General features: G+C 40.0%; 8 protein-coding genes across 10 annotated transcripts; 3 read left to right on the forward strand and 5 right to left on the reverse strand.

Annotated features, from left to right (window-relative positions):
* Positions 1 to 107: 107 nt before the first annotated feature.
* On the reverse strand, positions 108 to 3389 carry Gcn5 (Gcn5 acetyltransferase). The gene is made up of 3 exons (XM_064692318.1): positions 1957 to 3389; positions 1200 to 1852; positions 108 to 1132 (listed from the first exon to the last, which is right to left on the reverse strand). The coding sequence occupies exons 1-3, from the start codon at positions 3201 to 3203 to the stop codon at positions 603 to 605; spliced, it is 2430 nt and encodes an 809-aa protein (XP_064548388.1). The 5' UTR covers positions 3204 to 3389; the 3' UTR covers positions 108 to 602.
* A 139-nt stretch (positions 3390 to 3528) lies between these two features.
* Positions 3529 to 4366, forward strand: ver (verrocchio). Its single transcript, XM_064692341.1, has one exon. It carries the CDS (start codon positions 3641 to 3643, stop codon positions 4277 to 4279), a length of 639 nt encoding a protein of 212 aa, XP_064548411.1. The 5' UTR covers positions 3529 to 3640; the 3' UTR covers positions 4280 to 4366.
* eIF2beta (eukaryotic translation initiation factor 2 subunit beta) lies at positions 4291 to 5734 on the reverse strand. Its single transcript, XM_064692337.1, has 3 exons — positions 5576 to 5734; positions 4957 to 5362; positions 4291 to 4891 (listed from the first exon to the last, which is right to left on the reverse strand). Exons 1-3 carry the CDS (start codon positions 5588 to 5590, stop codon positions 4368 to 4370), a joined length of 945 nt encoding a protein of 314 aa, XP_064548407.1. The 5' UTR covers positions 5591 to 5734; the 3' UTR covers positions 4291 to 4367.
* A 1285-nt stretch (positions 5735 to 7019) lies between these two features.
* Positions 7020 to 8127, reverse strand: LOC135435337 (male accessory gland serine protease inhibitor-like). Of its 3 annotated transcripts, none has more exons than XM_064692346.1 (3): positions 7571 to 8127; positions 7306 to 7487; positions 7020 to 7245 (listed from the first exon to the last, which is right to left on the reverse strand). In XM_064692346.1, exons 2-3 carry the CDS (start codon positions 7385 to 7387, stop codon positions 7052 to 7054), a joined length of 276 nt encoding a protein of 91 aa, XP_064548416.1. In that variant the 5' UTR covers positions 7388 to 7487; positions 7571 to 8127; the 3' UTR covers positions 7020 to 7051. The 3 variants fall into 3 exon arrangements, with proteins under 3 accessions (XP_064548416.1, XP_064548415.1, XP_064548414.1); XM_064692345.1 differs by having other exon boundaries at positions 7559 to 8127; XM_064692344.1 differs by having other exon boundaries at positions 7306 to 8127.
* A 120-nt stretch (positions 8128 to 8247) lies between these two features.
* nst (phosphoglucomutase 3-like protein nst) lies at positions 8248 to 11164 on the reverse strand. The gene is made up of 4 exons (XM_064692332.1): positions 11049 to 11164; positions 10689 to 10931; positions 8543 to 9986; positions 8248 to 8480 (listed from the first exon to the last, which is right to left on the reverse strand). Exons 2-4 carry the CDS (start codon positions 10787 to 10789, stop codon positions 8382 to 8384), a joined length of 1644 nt encoding a protein of 547 aa, XP_064548402.1. The 5' UTR covers positions 10790 to 10931; positions 11049 to 11164; the 3' UTR covers positions 8248 to 8381.
* Positions 11165 to 11204: 40 nt separating this feature from the next.
* On the reverse strand, positions 11205 to 15008 carry Tsf2 (transferrin 2). Its single transcript, XM_064692317.1, has 6 exons — positions 14851 to 15008; positions 14049 to 14476; positions 13849 to 13982; positions 13629 to 13786; positions 12888 to 13567; positions 11205 to 12828 (listed from the first exon to the last, which is right to left on the reverse strand). The coding sequence occupies exons 1-6, from the start codon at positions 14921 to 14923 to the stop codon at positions 11764 to 11766; spliced, it is 2538 nt and encodes an 845-aa protein (XP_064548387.1). The 5' UTR covers positions 14924 to 15008; the 3' UTR covers positions 11205 to 11763.
* Positions 14997 to 15468, forward strand: LOC135435338 (uncharacterized). The gene is made up of 2 exons (XM_064692347.1): positions 14997 to 15124; positions 15190 to 15468. The coding sequence occupies exon 2, from the start codon at positions 15194 to 15196 to the stop codon at positions 15341 to 15343; it is 150 nt and encodes a 49-aa protein (XP_064548417.1). The 5' UTR covers positions 14997 to 15124; positions 15190 to 15193; the 3' UTR covers positions 15344 to 15468.
* On the forward strand, positions 15362 to 16606 carry Pmm2 (phosphomannomutase). Its single transcript, XM_064692340.1, has 2 exons — positions 15362 to 15500; positions 15586 to 16606. Exon 2 carries the CDS (start codon positions 15747 to 15749, stop codon positions 16509 to 16511), a length of 765 nt encoding a protein of 254 aa, XP_064548410.1. The 5' UTR covers positions 15362 to 15500; positions 15586 to 15746; the 3' UTR covers positions 16512 to 16606.
* Positions 16607 to 16653: the final 47 nt, after the last annotated feature.

Consider the following 16653-nt stretch of genomic DNA (forward strand, 5'->3'; position numbering starts at 1 on the left):
TCACCTAAGCCTTAAGCACCATAATGAAGTTAGTGGTATAGTTTTCTATTTAATTTTTAGAAAAATATTTCCCTCTGCAAACAATTTTTAAGTTTACTTGTAATAGTTTTCCAATATTTATTTTAGTAAATCCATTGAGCTTTCCGTTTTACAGTTTTATGTGAATTTAACCAACATAATAGTAACATATTTTCAAAAGTCTATTTTGCAGTTTGTAGTTTATCGCAATCGTTTTGATAGAGTGTATATCATTTGTTGAAACAAACTTGCGTCTGCTTGCGATACAAAAACCGTTCCGGTCTAGAACATAATTTTCGAAATTATACATATGAACATAAACATTAAATATAATTTATATGTTGAAGCAGTAAATTTTTCAGATTAACTATTCTAAGAATAAATAATAATTAAAAGTTTCACATTAGGTACTTCTGTCGGAAGATGTTTTGTAACTTGATGTTGATAACTATGTAAAATGAAAACAACAGTGCACATCGATCAGTTTCGCAGAGACAGAAATACCTAGATGGTTATATTCATATATATATATATAAGATGTAACTAATTTACTCAGTTCAAGCAATATAAATAGGGTCGTCGAATCATTTGTCCCATAAGCCCAGCTCTCGCATTTTGGTTTGGAAATAACGTTCGAGCGAATTAGCGCAGCGATAATACTCAGTGTCGGGAGAATTGTAGAAGCGACAATTTGAGAAAATACGTGCCATATCTGCCATAAACAAGCGACGTGTTTGATAATAACCTTTTTTTAGACGTTCGCCCATTGTCTTCAAGTCCATGGGGTACTTGATGTGATCGTAATAGTCGGGAACCTCGGCTGCAGTGACTGGTCGTAGGAACGGCCATGCTGTGGCATGTTGGCGCACAGATTGTAATACAGATTGGAAAGAATTGGCCAGTTTTTCCGGATCAGTAGATTCTTCCAAGGGGCGGGAGGCACGCACTGGACGCATTTGTGGCTTCCAACCGATTTCTCTTAGACCCGGAATAGATTCAACTGGAATAGATGGCAATCCCTCTTTGAAGCATGTTAAGCCAGGCCTAACTTTTTGGACCTCATTGTGTCGCTGAGCAATTAGCTCCTTAAGGATCTCGCTTTGATTCCGAATAACTGAAAACCAGCACAAAATAAATCTGTTAATTGGTAATCCCATAAAAATTCTGTCAAGCCAACTGACCAGCAATAAATTGAGTATTCACAATACTTGGATGCAGCTCACAGTGCATAAGCGTAGCGCTGTCATATTCCTTGATATATCCCGCATAGACGGGTCGTGCCAATTTGATGTCCTTGGAAAAACCTTGTTTTTTAAAATACCCTATGGCATCACAATCGGCAAACGTAAGTAGATGCTTAATGCCACGCTGTATGCTGTAATCCTTTAAGTGATTCATCAGATGTGTGCCATATCCCTTCACTTGCTCCGCCATTGTAACCGCACAGAATACAATTTCAGTGAAGCCCTGGGTGGGAAATGGTCTGAAACATATTCCTCCAATTGGCTGGTTCTCCTTGATAAGTGCCAAGGTCTTGTGCTTGGTGTCAAAGACCAGCTGGCTTATGTATTCACGTGGCATCTCGGGCAGCTGATGCGCAAACACAAGCTGCAGTCCCAGGAGCCAAAGGATTGTCTGTTTGTCCACGGGCTTTGTTAGCGAGTTGCCCACAACATGAAACTCGATGGCGCGCTTCTGCTCTTCGGCCTTGACATTTTCATCGCGCGAAACATTGACGGGAAACAAGATTTCAGCTTTGTTTGTGGTTTTCGACTCCGAAACGGATTTCATGGCTCGCAAAACTACATCGGTTGGAAGGTCATCCAAATTCTCGCTGCACAAAATTAGAAATAAAATATTAGTAATATAGAGATACGATCAAATCGAAAATAAAGGATTTCATACGAAATGTTTTTCCTATTTTATTTTGACCCTTACCTGGGAGCCCGTTCGACAGGCTCTTTTTTGGCCCTCTTATGGACTGGTTCTCCAACGCTGGAGCGTTTACTACTGCTCGGAGCAGATGCGGCAGCAGCAGCCGAAATGGTTGCTGGGGGTGCCACTTCCTGATGACGCTTCCTTTGTTGCATGACGAATGAATTTGGTGGCCTGTAGCTGGAATCCCATATGGGCGAATCATCTTTCAGCAGTTCGGCTCTCAATGCTTCCAAGAACTTTGGCATTTGCGTGATGATCGATCTTTTGTCTTCGGGGAAGCGATCACGCTCGGAAATACACTTCTTTTTCAGCTGCTGCGACATATATTGAAAAACAGTTCGCAGAAGAGTTCGTCCAAATACCAAAGATGTTTCGAACTGCCGCAGGGAGTTACAAAAGGCGGGCACATGGCAAAATACAAGCCAGCGCGTATAATTGATCTTATAGGTTGATGCGTCCTCGTGAGTCAAAGTGGCATCGCTACGGCGTACCGAAGGCGACTCAAAGTTGTAATGGTTAAGGAAGTTTAGGAATGTCTTGGCCACCTCCGTCATGGTCTGCAGCTCAGTCGGGTTCAAGTGGTTGTACTTGTAGAAAACCAGGGACAATACAGCCTTTGTAATGCACGGCGACTCGAATGGAGGATCTCCCAAGGGACCGCGAATAACAGCCTGCTGACGTGTTAGGACGCATTGACGGAGCAGCCTGAACAAATACAAATACACTTTTTTAGTGTCCTCGTCCTCTACGCGCTGCATTGACATAAACAGGTTTTCCATATCAATGATTGCGCCCAAGAGGTCGTCCATGCTTGTCCTTGAAATCTCAGTCAGATGAGAGATGTGAGACCGCAGTGGATGGCGGCAACTAGCGTTGCGACACTCTTCGCTCAGCTCTGGACAGTAGGAAGATTCGACATCTCGATGCCTGTTCTCCTGTGGCGTCTTCCATCCAGTGCAACGGCAGCCCTCGGCTTGGCACGCAGAATACATTGATAATTTGGCCAGCTTCTGTGCCTCTGGCAGATTGAATACCTTCTGCTTTCGCTGCTGTATACGCTGCAAGCTGTTTTGCCGTGTGCCCTCCTGGGCTGGTGGCACATTTCCAGCCGAGCCCTGTGAAGACGAGGACGACGCTGCCGCTGCATTATTCCCAGATTGCTGTTGTTGGCCAGCAGCATTTCCACTATTGCTATTGCTTCCATCAATTGGTTGGCTTTTCAGCGTTATTGCCGGACCGCCAGACATGGCTTTAAGTTTTCTGGGTTTCCAAAAAATTAATATTTACTACAATTTCACAATATGCGAAAATGCTGACGAGGGATGGTGAACTAATACTGCGTTTCAAGGGATGGCGAATATCACTGAATCATGGCTAAAATGTATATACATCTGTTGACATGGGTTTCGAATTGGTTAAATATAATAAAATAATTAAATTGAATTGAATCCCGTGTTCCATTTAACTACACACACACACTTGCTTTCGCATATAACAGCTTGGAATCAATCTACGTATTATTAAATGAACCGGAACTAGTGTGAATGGCATATGCATATATCGATTGTATAGAGAACATATAGTCGATAACTGGGCAAACGAATGTCAGTGGAAGCATAAATTTAAAAAAAATATAAAAGACTTAAGAAAAGACTCGTACAATAAAAATGTGTTTGATTTCGATATGACAAGCCCGACATCCGACGATATTGAGGATCAGCTTGATAATTTTATCATACGAAAACCAAGAGAGCAAGTAAACACTTATGCGGCTGCACGAAAGGAAACAAAGTATGGCCAGCAGATTCACGAGCATATACCATTGCTTGTAAATGATATATTAGGATCGTCCCCAGACCCAGACGATAATGGAGTGTTCACGGTTCTCAATCCGACCACACTGAAGTATCGTACCTGCCTGGTTTACGGGTTTGTCGCAGGTCGGGGCGTCCATAACAGATCGTTTTACAAGTACATAATCGACGATGGAACTGGCACAATGGAGTTCAGTATTTATGTTAAGCCAAGGGAGTCCGAAATAATTAAACGTCTTAACAACGAAGCCAATTCCCTGGTAGCTATCGCGGGACCTCAATACAAAAGGATATCGGCTAGCATGGTGCGACTTTTAGGCAAAGCGTTCGAATACATTGATGGTTCTGTAATATTACCCGGACATAATGTCTTACTATATGGGCGTCCAAACAGGTTTAGGGACAAAAATGTCTTAGATGTTATCTCATTTACTATGGACAACGAGAAGTCCCGAAAGCTGGAGATAGCATTCAATGATAATTTGATAGATTACTACCAGTCCCATTAGGGTACATAATATTCATAATTGCAAATTTTTATATTTATATGTTGAAATTTTACTCAATAAAAAATCAAATTGAAAATATACACATAATTTATGTGGTTTTTGCTCGAATGGCAGCACGCTTGCCTGTGACAGCTTGGAAACCAGACTTAATGCTAGCAACTGAGCAACGAGAACCGCAGGATTCGCACTGAAGAAAGAATAAACGCGTATCTTTTTGCAATATTGTCTCCGGCGAGCGGCAGGTGTGGCAGGTGACGTATTCCTTAATATAGCGACGCAGCACGTTTTCAATCTGTTTGGGCTGGAAGCGACCCTTGATAATTAATTGCTGATTGCCATCCATGGATCCGCTTGTGCCCAACTCGGCCAGCAAAAAGTCTAGCAGATGTTTTGGTAAGCGATGCAGAGTTTTCGCAATGTCCATGAAATTGGCAAACGACGTTTTCTTAGTGCCCACACGCAGAACCTGAGGTGGTCTCATAACGAACTTCGGTTTGCGGCCTGCAGCCATGTCCGGGTTCTTGTCCATAATAATTTCGAAGACGCGTTTCAGTAACTCGTCGTAGGTATAATCGCGGTCAGAACCAGCCCAGGTGCTGCTGTTATCCTCAACTGCAAAGTCAGCAAAGCAAATTTATACAAATGCACACTTTTCATTTATGAAATGACAAACTTACAGTTCTCTTTGTCTTCGCTTTTATCATCCTCCCCTTTGTCAGCAAACAACTCATCCAAGTCTTTCTTTTTGCTCTTCTTCTTCTTTTTGGCCATTGTAAAGTCCATGTCCAAATTGATCTCTTCCTCCTCAGGGTCTTCAGCTGTTGCAGCGGCAGTGACGTCGTCCGCTCCATCGGGCAACGCCCCCTCCAGTTCATCTAAATTAAAAGGCTTCTTCTTTTTCTTCTTCTTTTTACCGAAGCTCTCTAAGTCAAGATTATCGTCCATTTCAGCTGCTGTTGCATCAATGATTGCTTCATCTTTAGGATCCTCTTTTTTTCCTGCATCGTCCAGTCCCAATGCGGCATCCAGGTCAAAAGTGGTCTTCTTCTTCTTCTTCTTTTTTAATAAAGTGGGATCGAAACCCTAAAATATGTTTCCCAAGTGTTCAAATGAACGAGTAAGCAAATTTGTACACACAAATTGTTAAGGAGAGTTGGTGAAATGTATGCAAATGTAAATTGAGCTCCATATGCGCCACATAACCTCACACACACGAAACACAATGTACGATCTCCTCATACACATCATTATCATTATGACCAACACTCGCATTTCACTATTTTCTGTCAAACTTACGTCTTCACCTTCCATTTTGGATTATTTTTGCCCAAAGAATGAGAGAACAATTTAAAATTTACGCGTTTTTATGGAGCAAATTGCATCAGAAAATTTATACTTTTGTGACAGCAGGGCAGTTTGACGGCTTTGCTGAGGGGATGTTGATGTATTATCGATATATAACCATTAAAAATCGATAGGAGCACACGGTGCGACTCTCAAATAATTCGTTGCTAGTATTTTTTTATTAATAGGTCACACTCATTTGTGAGTAAGCTTTTTTCAAAAGCAAATAATAAAAAACTTGAGCATAGACCAGTTTGAACTACCGCTGCGCACCTATGCAAGCAGACATATAAAAACCTACATGTATGCTTACATCCATACGAACATGACAATTCAATAAATTTGGGAGCAGCTTAGTGAGGAAACATACATACATACATACATACATACATACATACATACATACATACATACATACATACATACATACAAACATATATACATACCTACATCTAAATATACATACATACATACGTACAAACATCCATACGTACATACATATATACCTACATACGTACATACATACATACATACATACATACATACATACATACATACATACATACATACATACATACATACATACATACATACATACATACCTACATACATTCATCTACATACATACATACATCTACATACATACATCTACATACATACATCTACATACATACATATACATACATACATATACATACATACATCTACATACATACATCTACATACATTCATCTACATACATACATCTACATACATACATCTTCATACATACATCTACATACATACATCTACATACATACATCTACATACATACATCTACATACATACATCTACATACATACATCTACATACATACATCTACATACATACATCTACATACATACATCTACATACATACATCTACATACATATCTACTTACCCGCTCCAGCTCCCTCTGCTCCACCGCCTCCAGTTACTCCTCCACCGGCCGTTGCCTTGTTAAATTTCAGCAGGGCCTACTTAAATTTTTGAGAATCGAGGAGGAGAGCACTTAAAAATACGTTTAATTTAAAGTCGCAGCGCAGTGGTATGAAACTTAGACTGTGTTAAGTTCAAGAAAAAATGCATTTATACGTACGTACACACACATACATACACAAACAAACATACATACATACTCACATACATACATTCATACATACACATACATACATACATGCATACATACTCCACAATTAGGCATATTTTCACGCTATTGCCCAGCTCAACACATTTTTACCTATTTTTAAATAATAATTGATATATTGACGAAATCCAGCATTAAAAAATGCATTAATTTGAAATGCAAATCTGTGACTAATATTCTTGGTCAAAATTCATGTAAAATGGTAAATTCAAATATTGCAAGCATTTTATTGTATTATTCGTGTACTTTTCATCTGGTAATTTTAACGCCTGCACTTGGCTAAGCAATCAGCATTTGAGCAGTAACGATTCCCGTTGCCACCGCAGCCAAGATAGTTCATCTTGACACAGCTACGCCGGCGCGCATCGTAGTACCACATTTCTCTCATGGCGAAATTGCGACAGGCGCTATTACGGTTGTGGCCAATATCTCTGCCGCCTGTGCAGACCTGGTTAACTGTAAGTCGGAAAGTCAGAGGTTATATTGAGGATATATCAACTTGTGTCAAATGCTTACCTGGACGGCCAACGCAAAAGCGCTGGGCCTGGATGTGGGCCACGTAAAGTGCCAGACAAGCCAATAACAAGAAGAACTTCATTTCAGTGGGATTCGCAAACTCCTGTTGAACTGATTTAGTCACTAGTAAAGTTCGCTTTTATATAGCATACGCACAAAGCAATTTGTTTTAAATGCCGCAGCTGTTTAAAAAAACGTGCGTATTAAAGAAATGCAACGAGCTATTCTTGTAACAGGTATTCAAAAATATTACATTTTTTGTTACCATTCATTGTTAATTGACCCTATTTATAAATATACAGATATGCATTCATACACAAAGGTGATTCAAACTTGGCATGCAGTTCTCAATAAAGCAGTTTTTCTTAAGCTAATAAATATGTTGAGTGAATCCTTTTATATGTGTCTATGAATATTTTTATATTTTCCTAATAATAAGTATTATTCAAGGCAGTTAGTGGGCTCATCTTGGCGAGAAAGTCCATCCAAAGTCCACTAGTCCATTACTAAAATGGTAATACGCATATTTTCAACATTTTTGTTATACATGTGTGTATGTATATTTCACACGAAAAAATAATACAAAAAACATTTACGATTAAGACATAAACAAATTTAAATTAATATGCTCTGTAGACAGGATACACAAACCGCGGTCTTATAAATATGAGTTAACCACGGTTCAATATTGTCGCGGCAGTCACCATAATGTGATAACAGTCTGCGGTTACGTTTATTCTGGCAAGAATTAAAAATCTCTCGAATTGTCTATAAAAAACGGAATCTAATAGTTTAGTAAGCCCGACCATTTTTACAGGCTGACAATTTGGACAGTTTTTTAAATTATATTAAAAAAATCTAATAAAGAGCTCTAACACAACAAATGAATCATTTATGCGTATATTACTATATTATAAATGCATTTGTAAGTGATTGCTAGTGTTTACTTTAAGGCTGTGTGTAAGTTTATTGCATTTGTAAAGTCTACCAATTAAGCACGCTGGTTAAATGCGAAACTGTGAGAGATTATGCGCAAGCACATATCTAGCTTCACAAGCCTTTCCTATTAACATTGACTACAAGTGAGCATTGCCCGGGTTAACTAATTCCGGTCCAAGTCCGCCGGCAAGTTTTTGAACTAATCGTCCCACCTCGTACGCCAACTGCTGAGTATTCTATAATTGAGAGACAATCCAATTAAAATGATTCTATAAAATTGAGTGTAAACTATACTGACCTCTTTCGTTGAAGCCTCGGCGTATACACGTACTACATCCTCTGTGCCGGACGGACGCACAAAAGCACGTCCGCGCTTATAATTTGAGACGACTTTGTTGATTTCATCCTGTAGTCCCTCCGGCTTGATACACACACGTTCCGCATCCGCGGTTTCGATGACGTTTCTATCCTGAACCTGTATCTTGAGCTGTTGATTTGGCAGGTCAGTGTAGCTTGAGATCCAGTCCTTAACGTCCCAGCCCTTGTGGTTTAGGATCGTCTCTACCAATAGCATATCGGAGATTGCATCACCGACAGTTTCATTAATGAGATCTATTACGAGCAGTAAAGTCTCCGCACTTGGCTTGGTCTTGGCCGCTTCGCCAATAGTTTGCTTAGCATTATCACTGAACACAATGGTGCCGTGGCCATTGGCCTCAAAATAAATGCCAATATCATATTCCAAGGCTTTGTGGTGCAAATGCTTTACGCCCGTTGGAACACAAGAAACGGGCACCTTCAATTCGTTGACAATGTAATCTGTGGACGCCCCATTGGCATAGGCAGTCTGCACCAGGCCCAATCGCAGATCCAGCTCGCAGCTTTTGATTAAGTCCATTAAGTAGCCAGCTACTAGAGTGGCAATCCGGTCCCCGTCCAGGAGCTTGAACGTCCCCGTTTCATCACTGAAGAAGTAGACCACGCGATCAGCATCGCCATCGACACTCACGCAACGTGTATAGGGTTCCACTATGGGCATGGATACCGGGGGTCGTTGTTGCACCTTGACGTGATCAGCTCCACACTGCTCGTTAATTTTGCCGTTGCCTATGCCCTGGTTGATGACTGTCACGTCTAGCGACTTATTCATGCGTTTGATAAACTGCAGCATTTTTCTGGCACCAACGCCGTTTGCGCCATCGAAGATCAGATGGTTTCGATAGTTGCCATTTTCTAGCTGACCATTGCGCAGTTTCTCAAAGGCGGAAATGAGTTTCTCGTAATAGCTCTCCTCAGTGGGCTTGCCATACACCTCCTTTGTGTTGGCTGCCACCACGAAGAAGTGCATCATGGGCGTTGTGACTATTCCAAATTCTCGTACATTTCCCTTCAGCGCAATAACACCATCCGCGACAGCTTTCAGCAGGCGGGGGCTATGATAGCGATTGTCCATGCCAACGTAGACATAGGAGCTTGAGGTAACATCGATTTGATTATCCTTAATTATTTTTGCGACATGCTGCTCCAGATCCTGATCGCTAACGTTCACCAAATCTGTGGCTATCGTCTCCCAGCTGGCCTCCAACATTTCACCCTTTGGGTCGATCAGTTTAACGCCATTGTCGGGCTCCGGATTATGTGAGGCTGTGATCATAACACCGATGACAGCACCCTCCCGAAAGCGGGAACGTAGCGTTGCGAGAACGCCCATGCGGAACATTACGCTGTCCAAGAACTCGGCTCTGTTCAAGAAAAACAACAGTTTTTATAAAGTTTACATTCAAATTGATCTTAAGCAGATCCGATTGCTGTAGTAATATAGTATATTAATAAGAGAAAGTGCACCACATGAGTAGTTCAATGAGTAAATAAAGATAAATACAGACTTTGATTTATTTGTATTATGGATGGACATGCGATTATTTGAATTCTGATTCCATCGGATGTCTTGATTATCATTTCAAATTCGCGCATACGTGCAAGACTCTAGCATGCACGTATGCATATACATACATATGTACGTAAATATATATGTGTGCACATATGTATGTATGTTTAAATAAAAAAGCCGCCGCCAAGAACGATCTTTCGTGATTGCAGGTAAAGTTAAACGGCTGCCTAATATAAAAATGTTTCGCTATTCTACAATCGAGTTTAATTATACAAAACTAAATATCTCATGTATATGCAGTACTTAGGTACCTTTAAAGGTGCATGTCCATTGATAAAGAAAGAAATTCTATAAATAAATTGGAATGCCAGAATAGTGCACTCGCCTTACTCATCTTCACCACTCCCTAAAACAGACACATACATATGAATATACGCATGTGTGTGTGTTGATTTAGATGGGTGTGGGTGGGCATACATACATAAATATTTGTATATATGAAGTAATTTATGTATGTAGATAAGCTTAAGTATATTCCCACTTGTAAACTCACTTGCCGCGAAACCCAGCTGTTCCGTACTGTATGGGTTCCTTTGAAATTTTTGGGTACATTTCTCTCGCAAATGCGTAAACGGTGCGCAAATTAATAGACATGTTGTAATTGAATTGCTGGCTCGATTTATGAGGCACTCAAGATCCTTGTTGAAAGTCTAACCAGTCGCTAAACTACTTTCCGTTTTCACGTTGTTGTTGCACTAAATGTAGCCCAAATAAAACCAACGCGTGTCAGTGCCAGCTGAATGAAAGCGAAGAAGAAGAAATTGCCAATACCAACGAATCGATTGCACACCCAATTTTACCACATTAGTGACGTCAACATTGACCAATTGGTGAATTTCATTTTAAAAATTACCCGCAATAGTATATTTCTACTGATGATCATCCACATGCACTATGCAACAATCTTATATGCATAACTGCTATGCTTTTAAGCCTTGTGCTTAAATAAAGATTCTGTAGTTGCTATATGGATTTAAGGTTTAGATTTATGACATTTTTTAAAAATAAGTTTTGTTCTAAAAGTGTTTATTTTTATATTTCTATGTCTGTGTATAATTCTGATAGTATATAAAAACAATACAATAAATATATACTTCCTTCAGACGTTTGTGTATAATAATCTGGATGGCTTGTAAAATTCAGTATAATATAAATTTTGTGGACGGTATTGGACGGAGAACACTCTTATTCGTAATGTTGATCTTTATGACTTAAAATTAAATTATTGTACATTTCGTGTATAGTATAATTCGCATTAGACACTTTAAAGGCGATTAAATTGTAATAAACAATGGATAATTCTTTCGAAATATCAAATGATTAAGAAAACATTAAGGCACTTGAGTCAGCTCAAAAGCTGCGAACAGAATAGAATTTGTAAAAAAAAATTTAATTGATGGATCAGATAAACAAATTATACTGCGAACTATATATATATACGCATAGATATGTATGTTTGTCATTTGTGTGAGATTCGTATTGGGCGTACGAAATGTTACTAGTCATTCTGGGCAATGTTTTACCCTATTTGGAATGTGAAAAGAAATTGAGATTTCAGGCTCATGTAATCAGAGTAATATTCTCAGAGCAAATGCGTTTGCCAGGAGCAAGAATATGGAAAACGTAATATGAGGGGCGGAGGCATAACAGTCCGTAATGCGACGCGCACGCATAAAATTGCTACCCAAATATGTATCGTAGCGGCGTTCGTTCTCCGGAATTACTTGCAATTGGCGCGTGGCGTCTTGGAAGATTAAATCATAGTGCCCGAATGGCGATGAGAACATGCTAAAACTGAAGGCATCCACATCCTTCCGGCCGTACAGCTGTTGAGCATAGGTTAGCAGGTTGATGTATGCGTGCAATTGTGTCTCATTGTAGTTGACACCGCCACGGGTGACGACAGCATTAGCTCTCACTTTGCCCAAATTGCAGCGTTTGTAATCTTGTAGCTCGGCGCGTGTGCCGTCCGTGCATAACAATTCAAAGTCATCGTTTAAAGCATTCCGTGCCCACCACTCCTTGCGCTTGCCACCCGTGCTTTCCATTACAGTGGTGTGTTTCATAAAAGCCACATGGCCGCCGCCCTCAACGAGGCAGCGGAACGCACCCGTGTGACCATAGTAGTCCTCCGAAGCATCACGGCGGCAGTATCTGAAGCTGGTTCCATGGCAAAGATCACACATGCTGTCGTACGGTACGCCAGTATTATATTCGCTGCTGATTGCGCCGGGCACGCATGATTTGGTAAAGTATTCTGCTGCGGCACGTATCGAGTCACATCCATAAGGTCGTATCCAACCATTCGATAGCAGGAATGCCATTGGATATGTCCAGCCTGCTGCAGTATTAATGCCAGTGTGACATGTGTTCTTCCCCTTCAGATACGTTAGCTCGGTGTCGGGATCTTCTTCCTTGGCAACAGCTACTACATAGTATTCCGGCTCACCCAAATTATAGACCTCAGACATGAATGGAATCAAATCATAATTCAATCCACCCGTGTATACATCGCCGGCATCAAAGACAGCCACATCAGCCTTTCCTGACTGTATAAGTTGCATACAATTTATATGCGAGTGCAGTTTTTTGCAAATAAGCTCTGGTTTTAAAATTTGTGCCTTGAGTGCCGTCTGCAAAAGGAATGTAAGTGAAATTACTGAGGAAATTAAATAAAGCAAAAAGAACTAACTCTCATTTTGATGCATTTTTCCAGCTCTGGCTCAGAGGTCACACACATCGTCATTGCTGGAACGGGACATTCGCGGATGCCGTATATATATGCAATCGATTTTTGCAAATATTTAGTAAAGGACTGATCGTCTTCCGATATGGAAATGAGATCTCTGGCTGCATCCTGGAAAAGCAGATTTGATTTTCCATATCTGCTCGATTCAAAAATACGGAATTTTTCGTAAGGTACAGATGTGTTGCCATCAAACGAATTGCGTTCAGTGGTAAAACTGCTGTCCAGTCGGTCATTGCGATAATTTGTGCCATCAAAGCGATCAAAGGGATTTTGATTTTGGTTCTGGTTTCTATTGTAGGTGTTGATATTGTCGTATTGACTGTTAAGATTGTCGTAAGGGTTGTTACGACCTTGGTCATTGTAGTTGTTGCGATCGTACGTGTTGAATCCTCCGGCAGTCTGTGGCTGATTGCCTTTTGATTCCTCACGGAGAGCGTCTGAATACAACTCAGCAATGCGTTTTAAAAACTGTTGGTATCGGAAGCGATCCCGAAAACTACGAGCTGAAGAAGTAACAATTGCATCCGAAGGCACTTGGCCCCAGCTACATTGGCGATAGTCAGAGATGGGCACACGGCTACCATCCCGGCAAAGCAGTTCAAAGGTATCCGGTGACAATTTTTCTAGAGTGCAAACATAATTTAAGTTTAGAAAATATTTACTAATAAAAGCCAAGCTACTCACTAAACTCTGTAGTTTGCAGCATTTCAGAAACAGTCGAATGCCGCAAGAAGGCAACCTCTCCCGCTTCAAGAAGGCACCTAAATGCACCATCGTATCCAAAATATGGATCAGATGCCGAGCAGCGTCCAGGTATTTTGCCAGTACATAAAGCACAAAGTCTGAAAAAGATATGCGTAAGTGCTATAAGATAATCGGTATTTAAATATTTGAATAAACCAACTTGTCAGAATTGTCTCCAATGGGATTGTACTTGTCAATCAGCGAGTGCACAGCGCAGGAGCTGTTGAAAAAGTTGGCAGCCGTCTTCACCTGGTTATTACAATCCACAACCTCCATATCGCCAAAGTGTTGCAGCTGAAAGCAAAACGAATTAAACCATATTAATATGTTAGTTTCTGAACAGATAATATGTTCCATTACCGTATATATTGGTACGATCCAACCTGCAAGACTTCCTACCCAGGGGAAGCAGACTTTCTTTTGACGCAGGTGTCGCAGCTCGGTCACATCGGGAAGTGTATTCTTCTTGATAACTGCCACTGAATGATAGTTCAAGAATCCGCCTTCCAATTTCTCCTGCATTATTGGGATCAGGGAGTTGTAACGACCAGCGGTAAAAACATCTCCGGCGTCCAACGATGTGATATGCGCCTTCTCGCGGTCCAGATGATGGATGCATTCATCTGCGCTGTATGCCATTAAGCAGGTGAGATTCATGAGTACATCGTCAAAGAGCGCTTTGTCCCGGACGATGGCCGCAGTCAAGTTTTCACATTTGTACTGTTCCTCCTGACCCTTTGTGCACCAAATCATGTTACTGGTTTTATGTTCATCGTAGTGATGTTGCGCTAAAATTAATAATAATTAATAAAATACACATACAAGTAGAGCAATCCAATGAATTTCTAATAAGCATAGCTTCAAATTAATTAATATATCCAAATACATATACATACATACATGTATGGGAAACATTAGAATTGCTTATAGCACTTGATTAATATACTAAGATGAAAGGCCACACAATTCTTGCAGCTTTATTTATAGGCTTTATTGTGGAGAACATATTATAAACATTTATCGATGAAATTTAAATGAAATAATAGCCAATTCATTTGCCCTTACAAATGTACACACATACATACACAACTATGCATTACATGCCTAGAGCAGCAACGCCCTATGTTTAGTCAGCGAGATGAGCAGGTGATATTGTACTTACCATGAATTACAATTAAACACAATGCGCTTATTAAACATAAAAACAAATAAATTGTATTCATTTTTACACACATAGAGCAGTCCACATTTAGTTTAAATATATATTAAATAAAAATAAACACAAGCGAAATAAACCTAACTACGACACGCCCGCAATGCACTATTATCGATAGTGCTCGTGCTGTGTTATCGAAAGCATACACGATGTTTTGTTGGGTGGCTACGATATTTTTGGCGGCGTTTGGCATTTTTTAGGCAATTTATATAAAGAGCAGGTGTTTTTGTTTTGTAATAGTAAATTGTAAAAACATTTAAGAATTAAACAAATTCTGTCTTGCAGAATAATGGCTGCCTTACGCGGGTGGAGATTTGTTGGCTTTGTATCATGCATAGTTGGAGCAATTGGAATAACTTTATATCCGGTTATTGTGGACCCCATGATAAATACTCAAAAATATAAATCGCTGCAAGAACACGCCAGACGGTCAACATAACTTAATATTGTTAAAACCGATTTGTATTAAATTACCTTATACTTTCATGCATATGTTAATTAATCCATACGTGCTGGGCATGCAATAAACACGAACAGCTGTTGCTAAACGCGGAGCATATTTTACATACTCATTTGTTATTTGGCCACAATGAAAGGTGCGTCCCTCGATTTTTGTAATTAAATATAAAATATTGTTTGAAATTCGTTTTTTTATTTAATGTTTTTATTGCGCTCAAATAGGGAACACACGAAGCGTTGACATTATTGCCGGCAATTAATTGTTATCAGTTCCAGCAAACAGCTGATTCCAGCGAACTTTTCACGCACATACATACGTGGTCAAATTTGTGCGACACAAGTGACTTTTCCTCTGTGTTTGATAACAGTCACAGGTTTTTAGAATGTCGACAGCCACTAAAAAACGGGAGGATATTTTGCTTCTCTTCGATGTGGATGGAACTTTGACATTACCACGTTCGGTGGTGCAGCCGGAATTCGAGGAGTTCTTTTACACAAAGGTGAAGCCAAGGGCGACAATTGGAATCGTCGGTGGATCTGATCTGGAGAAAATGTTCGAGCAGCTAAATGGCAAGAAGATACTAAAGGAATTCGACTTTATATTCCCTGAAAATGGCCTGGTACAAATAGAAGGTGGCAATGAAGTGGGCAAACAAAATATTATACAGCATTTGGGAGAATCAACTTTACAGAGATTTATCAACTATGTGCTTCGGTATTTATCTGAACTGGAACTGCCCATCAAACGAGGAACGTTTATTGAGTTCCGAAATGGAATGCTGAACGTCTGCCCGATCGGTCGTCAATGCACCCGGGAGGAGCGTAACATGTTTGCGGCCTACGATGACGAACACCAAATTAGAAAGAAAATGATTTCAAAGCTTAAAGAAGAGTTCGCAGACATCGATCTTACTTACAGTATTGGTGGTCAAATAAGCTTCGATGTGTTCCCGCACGGTTGGGACAAAACCTTCTGTCTGCGCCATATCGAAGCCCACCATAAATTCAAAGAGATCCATTTCTTTGGCGACAAAACAGAACCAGGTGGTAATGATTACGAGATCTATACGGATCCTCGCCTTCAAGGACATAAGGTCAATACACCAAACGATACCATGCGAATACTAAGCGAGCTGCTAAACATTTGATGACTAATGCATTTATTTAATTCCAAATCAAAACATTTCATTTTATGATGTATATTCTGTAAAAAATTAATCAATATATATGTTTCAATATGCAACGACCATATGAAAATATTTATATTTTGTTAAGGCCTCTCGATAAGAA

This window comes from Drosophila montana, unplaced genomic scaffold (genome assembly GCF_035044405.1).
Source record: "Drosophila montana isolate Dmon_TW-CO22-7 unplaced genomic scaffold, ASM3504440v1 contig_3543_1, whole genome shotgun sequence".
Classification (NCBI taxonomy): domain Eukaryota; kingdom Metazoa; phylum Arthropoda; class Insecta; order Diptera; family Drosophilidae; genus Drosophila; species Drosophila montana.

Coding starts and splice junctions, on each gene's coding strand:
- Gcn5 (XM_064692318.1), bottom strand. CDS start 3,203: ATGTCTGGCGGTCCGGCAATAACGCTGAAAAGCCAACCAATTGATGGA. Junction 1,853..1,956: donor CCTGTCGAACGGGCTCCCAG/GTAAGGGTCAAA, acceptor AATTTTGTGCAG/CGAGAATTTGGATGACCTTC. Junction 1,133..1,199: donor GAATACTCAATTTATTGCTG/GTCAGTTGGCTT, acceptor GCTGGTTTTCAG/TTATTCGGAATCAAAGCGAG.
- nst (XM_064692332.1), bottom strand. CDS start 10,789: ATGTCTATTAATTTGCGCACCGTTTACGCATTTGCGAGAGAAATGTAC. Junction 9,987..10,688: donor ACAGCTGGGTTTCGCGGCAA/GTGAGTTTACAA, acceptor TTTCTTGAACAG/AGCCGAGTTCTTGGACAGCG. Junction 8,481..8,542: donor CCGAGGCTTCAACGAAAGAG/GTCAGTATAGTT, acceptor TCTCAATTATAG/AATACTCAGCAGTTGGCGTA.
- Tsf2 (XM_064692317.1), bottom strand. CDS start 14,923: ATGTGTGTAAAAATGAATACAATTTATTTGTTTTTATGTTTAATAAGC. Junction 14,477..14,850: donor GTGTTTAATTGTAATTCATG/GTAAGTACAATA, acceptor TATTAATTTTAG/CGCAACATCACTACGATGAA. Junction 13,568..13,628: donor GCTGCAAACTACAGAGTTTA/GTGAGTAGCTTG, acceptor TTTGCACTCTAG/AAAAATTGTCACCGGATACC.
- LOC135435338 (XM_064692347.1), top strand. CDS start 15,194: ATGGCTGCCTTACGCGGGTGGAGATTTGTTGGCTTTGTATCATGCATA.
- ver (XM_064692341.1), top strand. CDS start 3,641: ATGACAAGCCCGACATCCGACGATATTGAGGATCAGCTTGATAATTTT.
- LOC135435337 (XM_064692346.1), bottom strand. CDS start 7,387: ATGAAGTTCTTCTTGTTATTGGCTTGTCTGGCACTTTACGTGGCCCAC. Junction 7,246..7,305: donor CTTTTGCGTTGGCCGTCCAG/GTAAGCATTTGA, acceptor TCCGACTTACAG/TTAACCAGGTCTGCACAGGC.
- Pmm2 (XM_064692340.1), top strand. CDS start 15,747: ATGTCGACAGCCACTAAAAAACGGGAGGATATTTTGCTTCTCTTCGAT.
- eIF2beta (XM_064692337.1), bottom strand. Junction 4,892..4,956: donor AAGCGAAGACAAAGAGAACT/GTAAGTTTGTCA, acceptor CTGACTTTGCAG/TTGAGGATAACAGCAGCACC.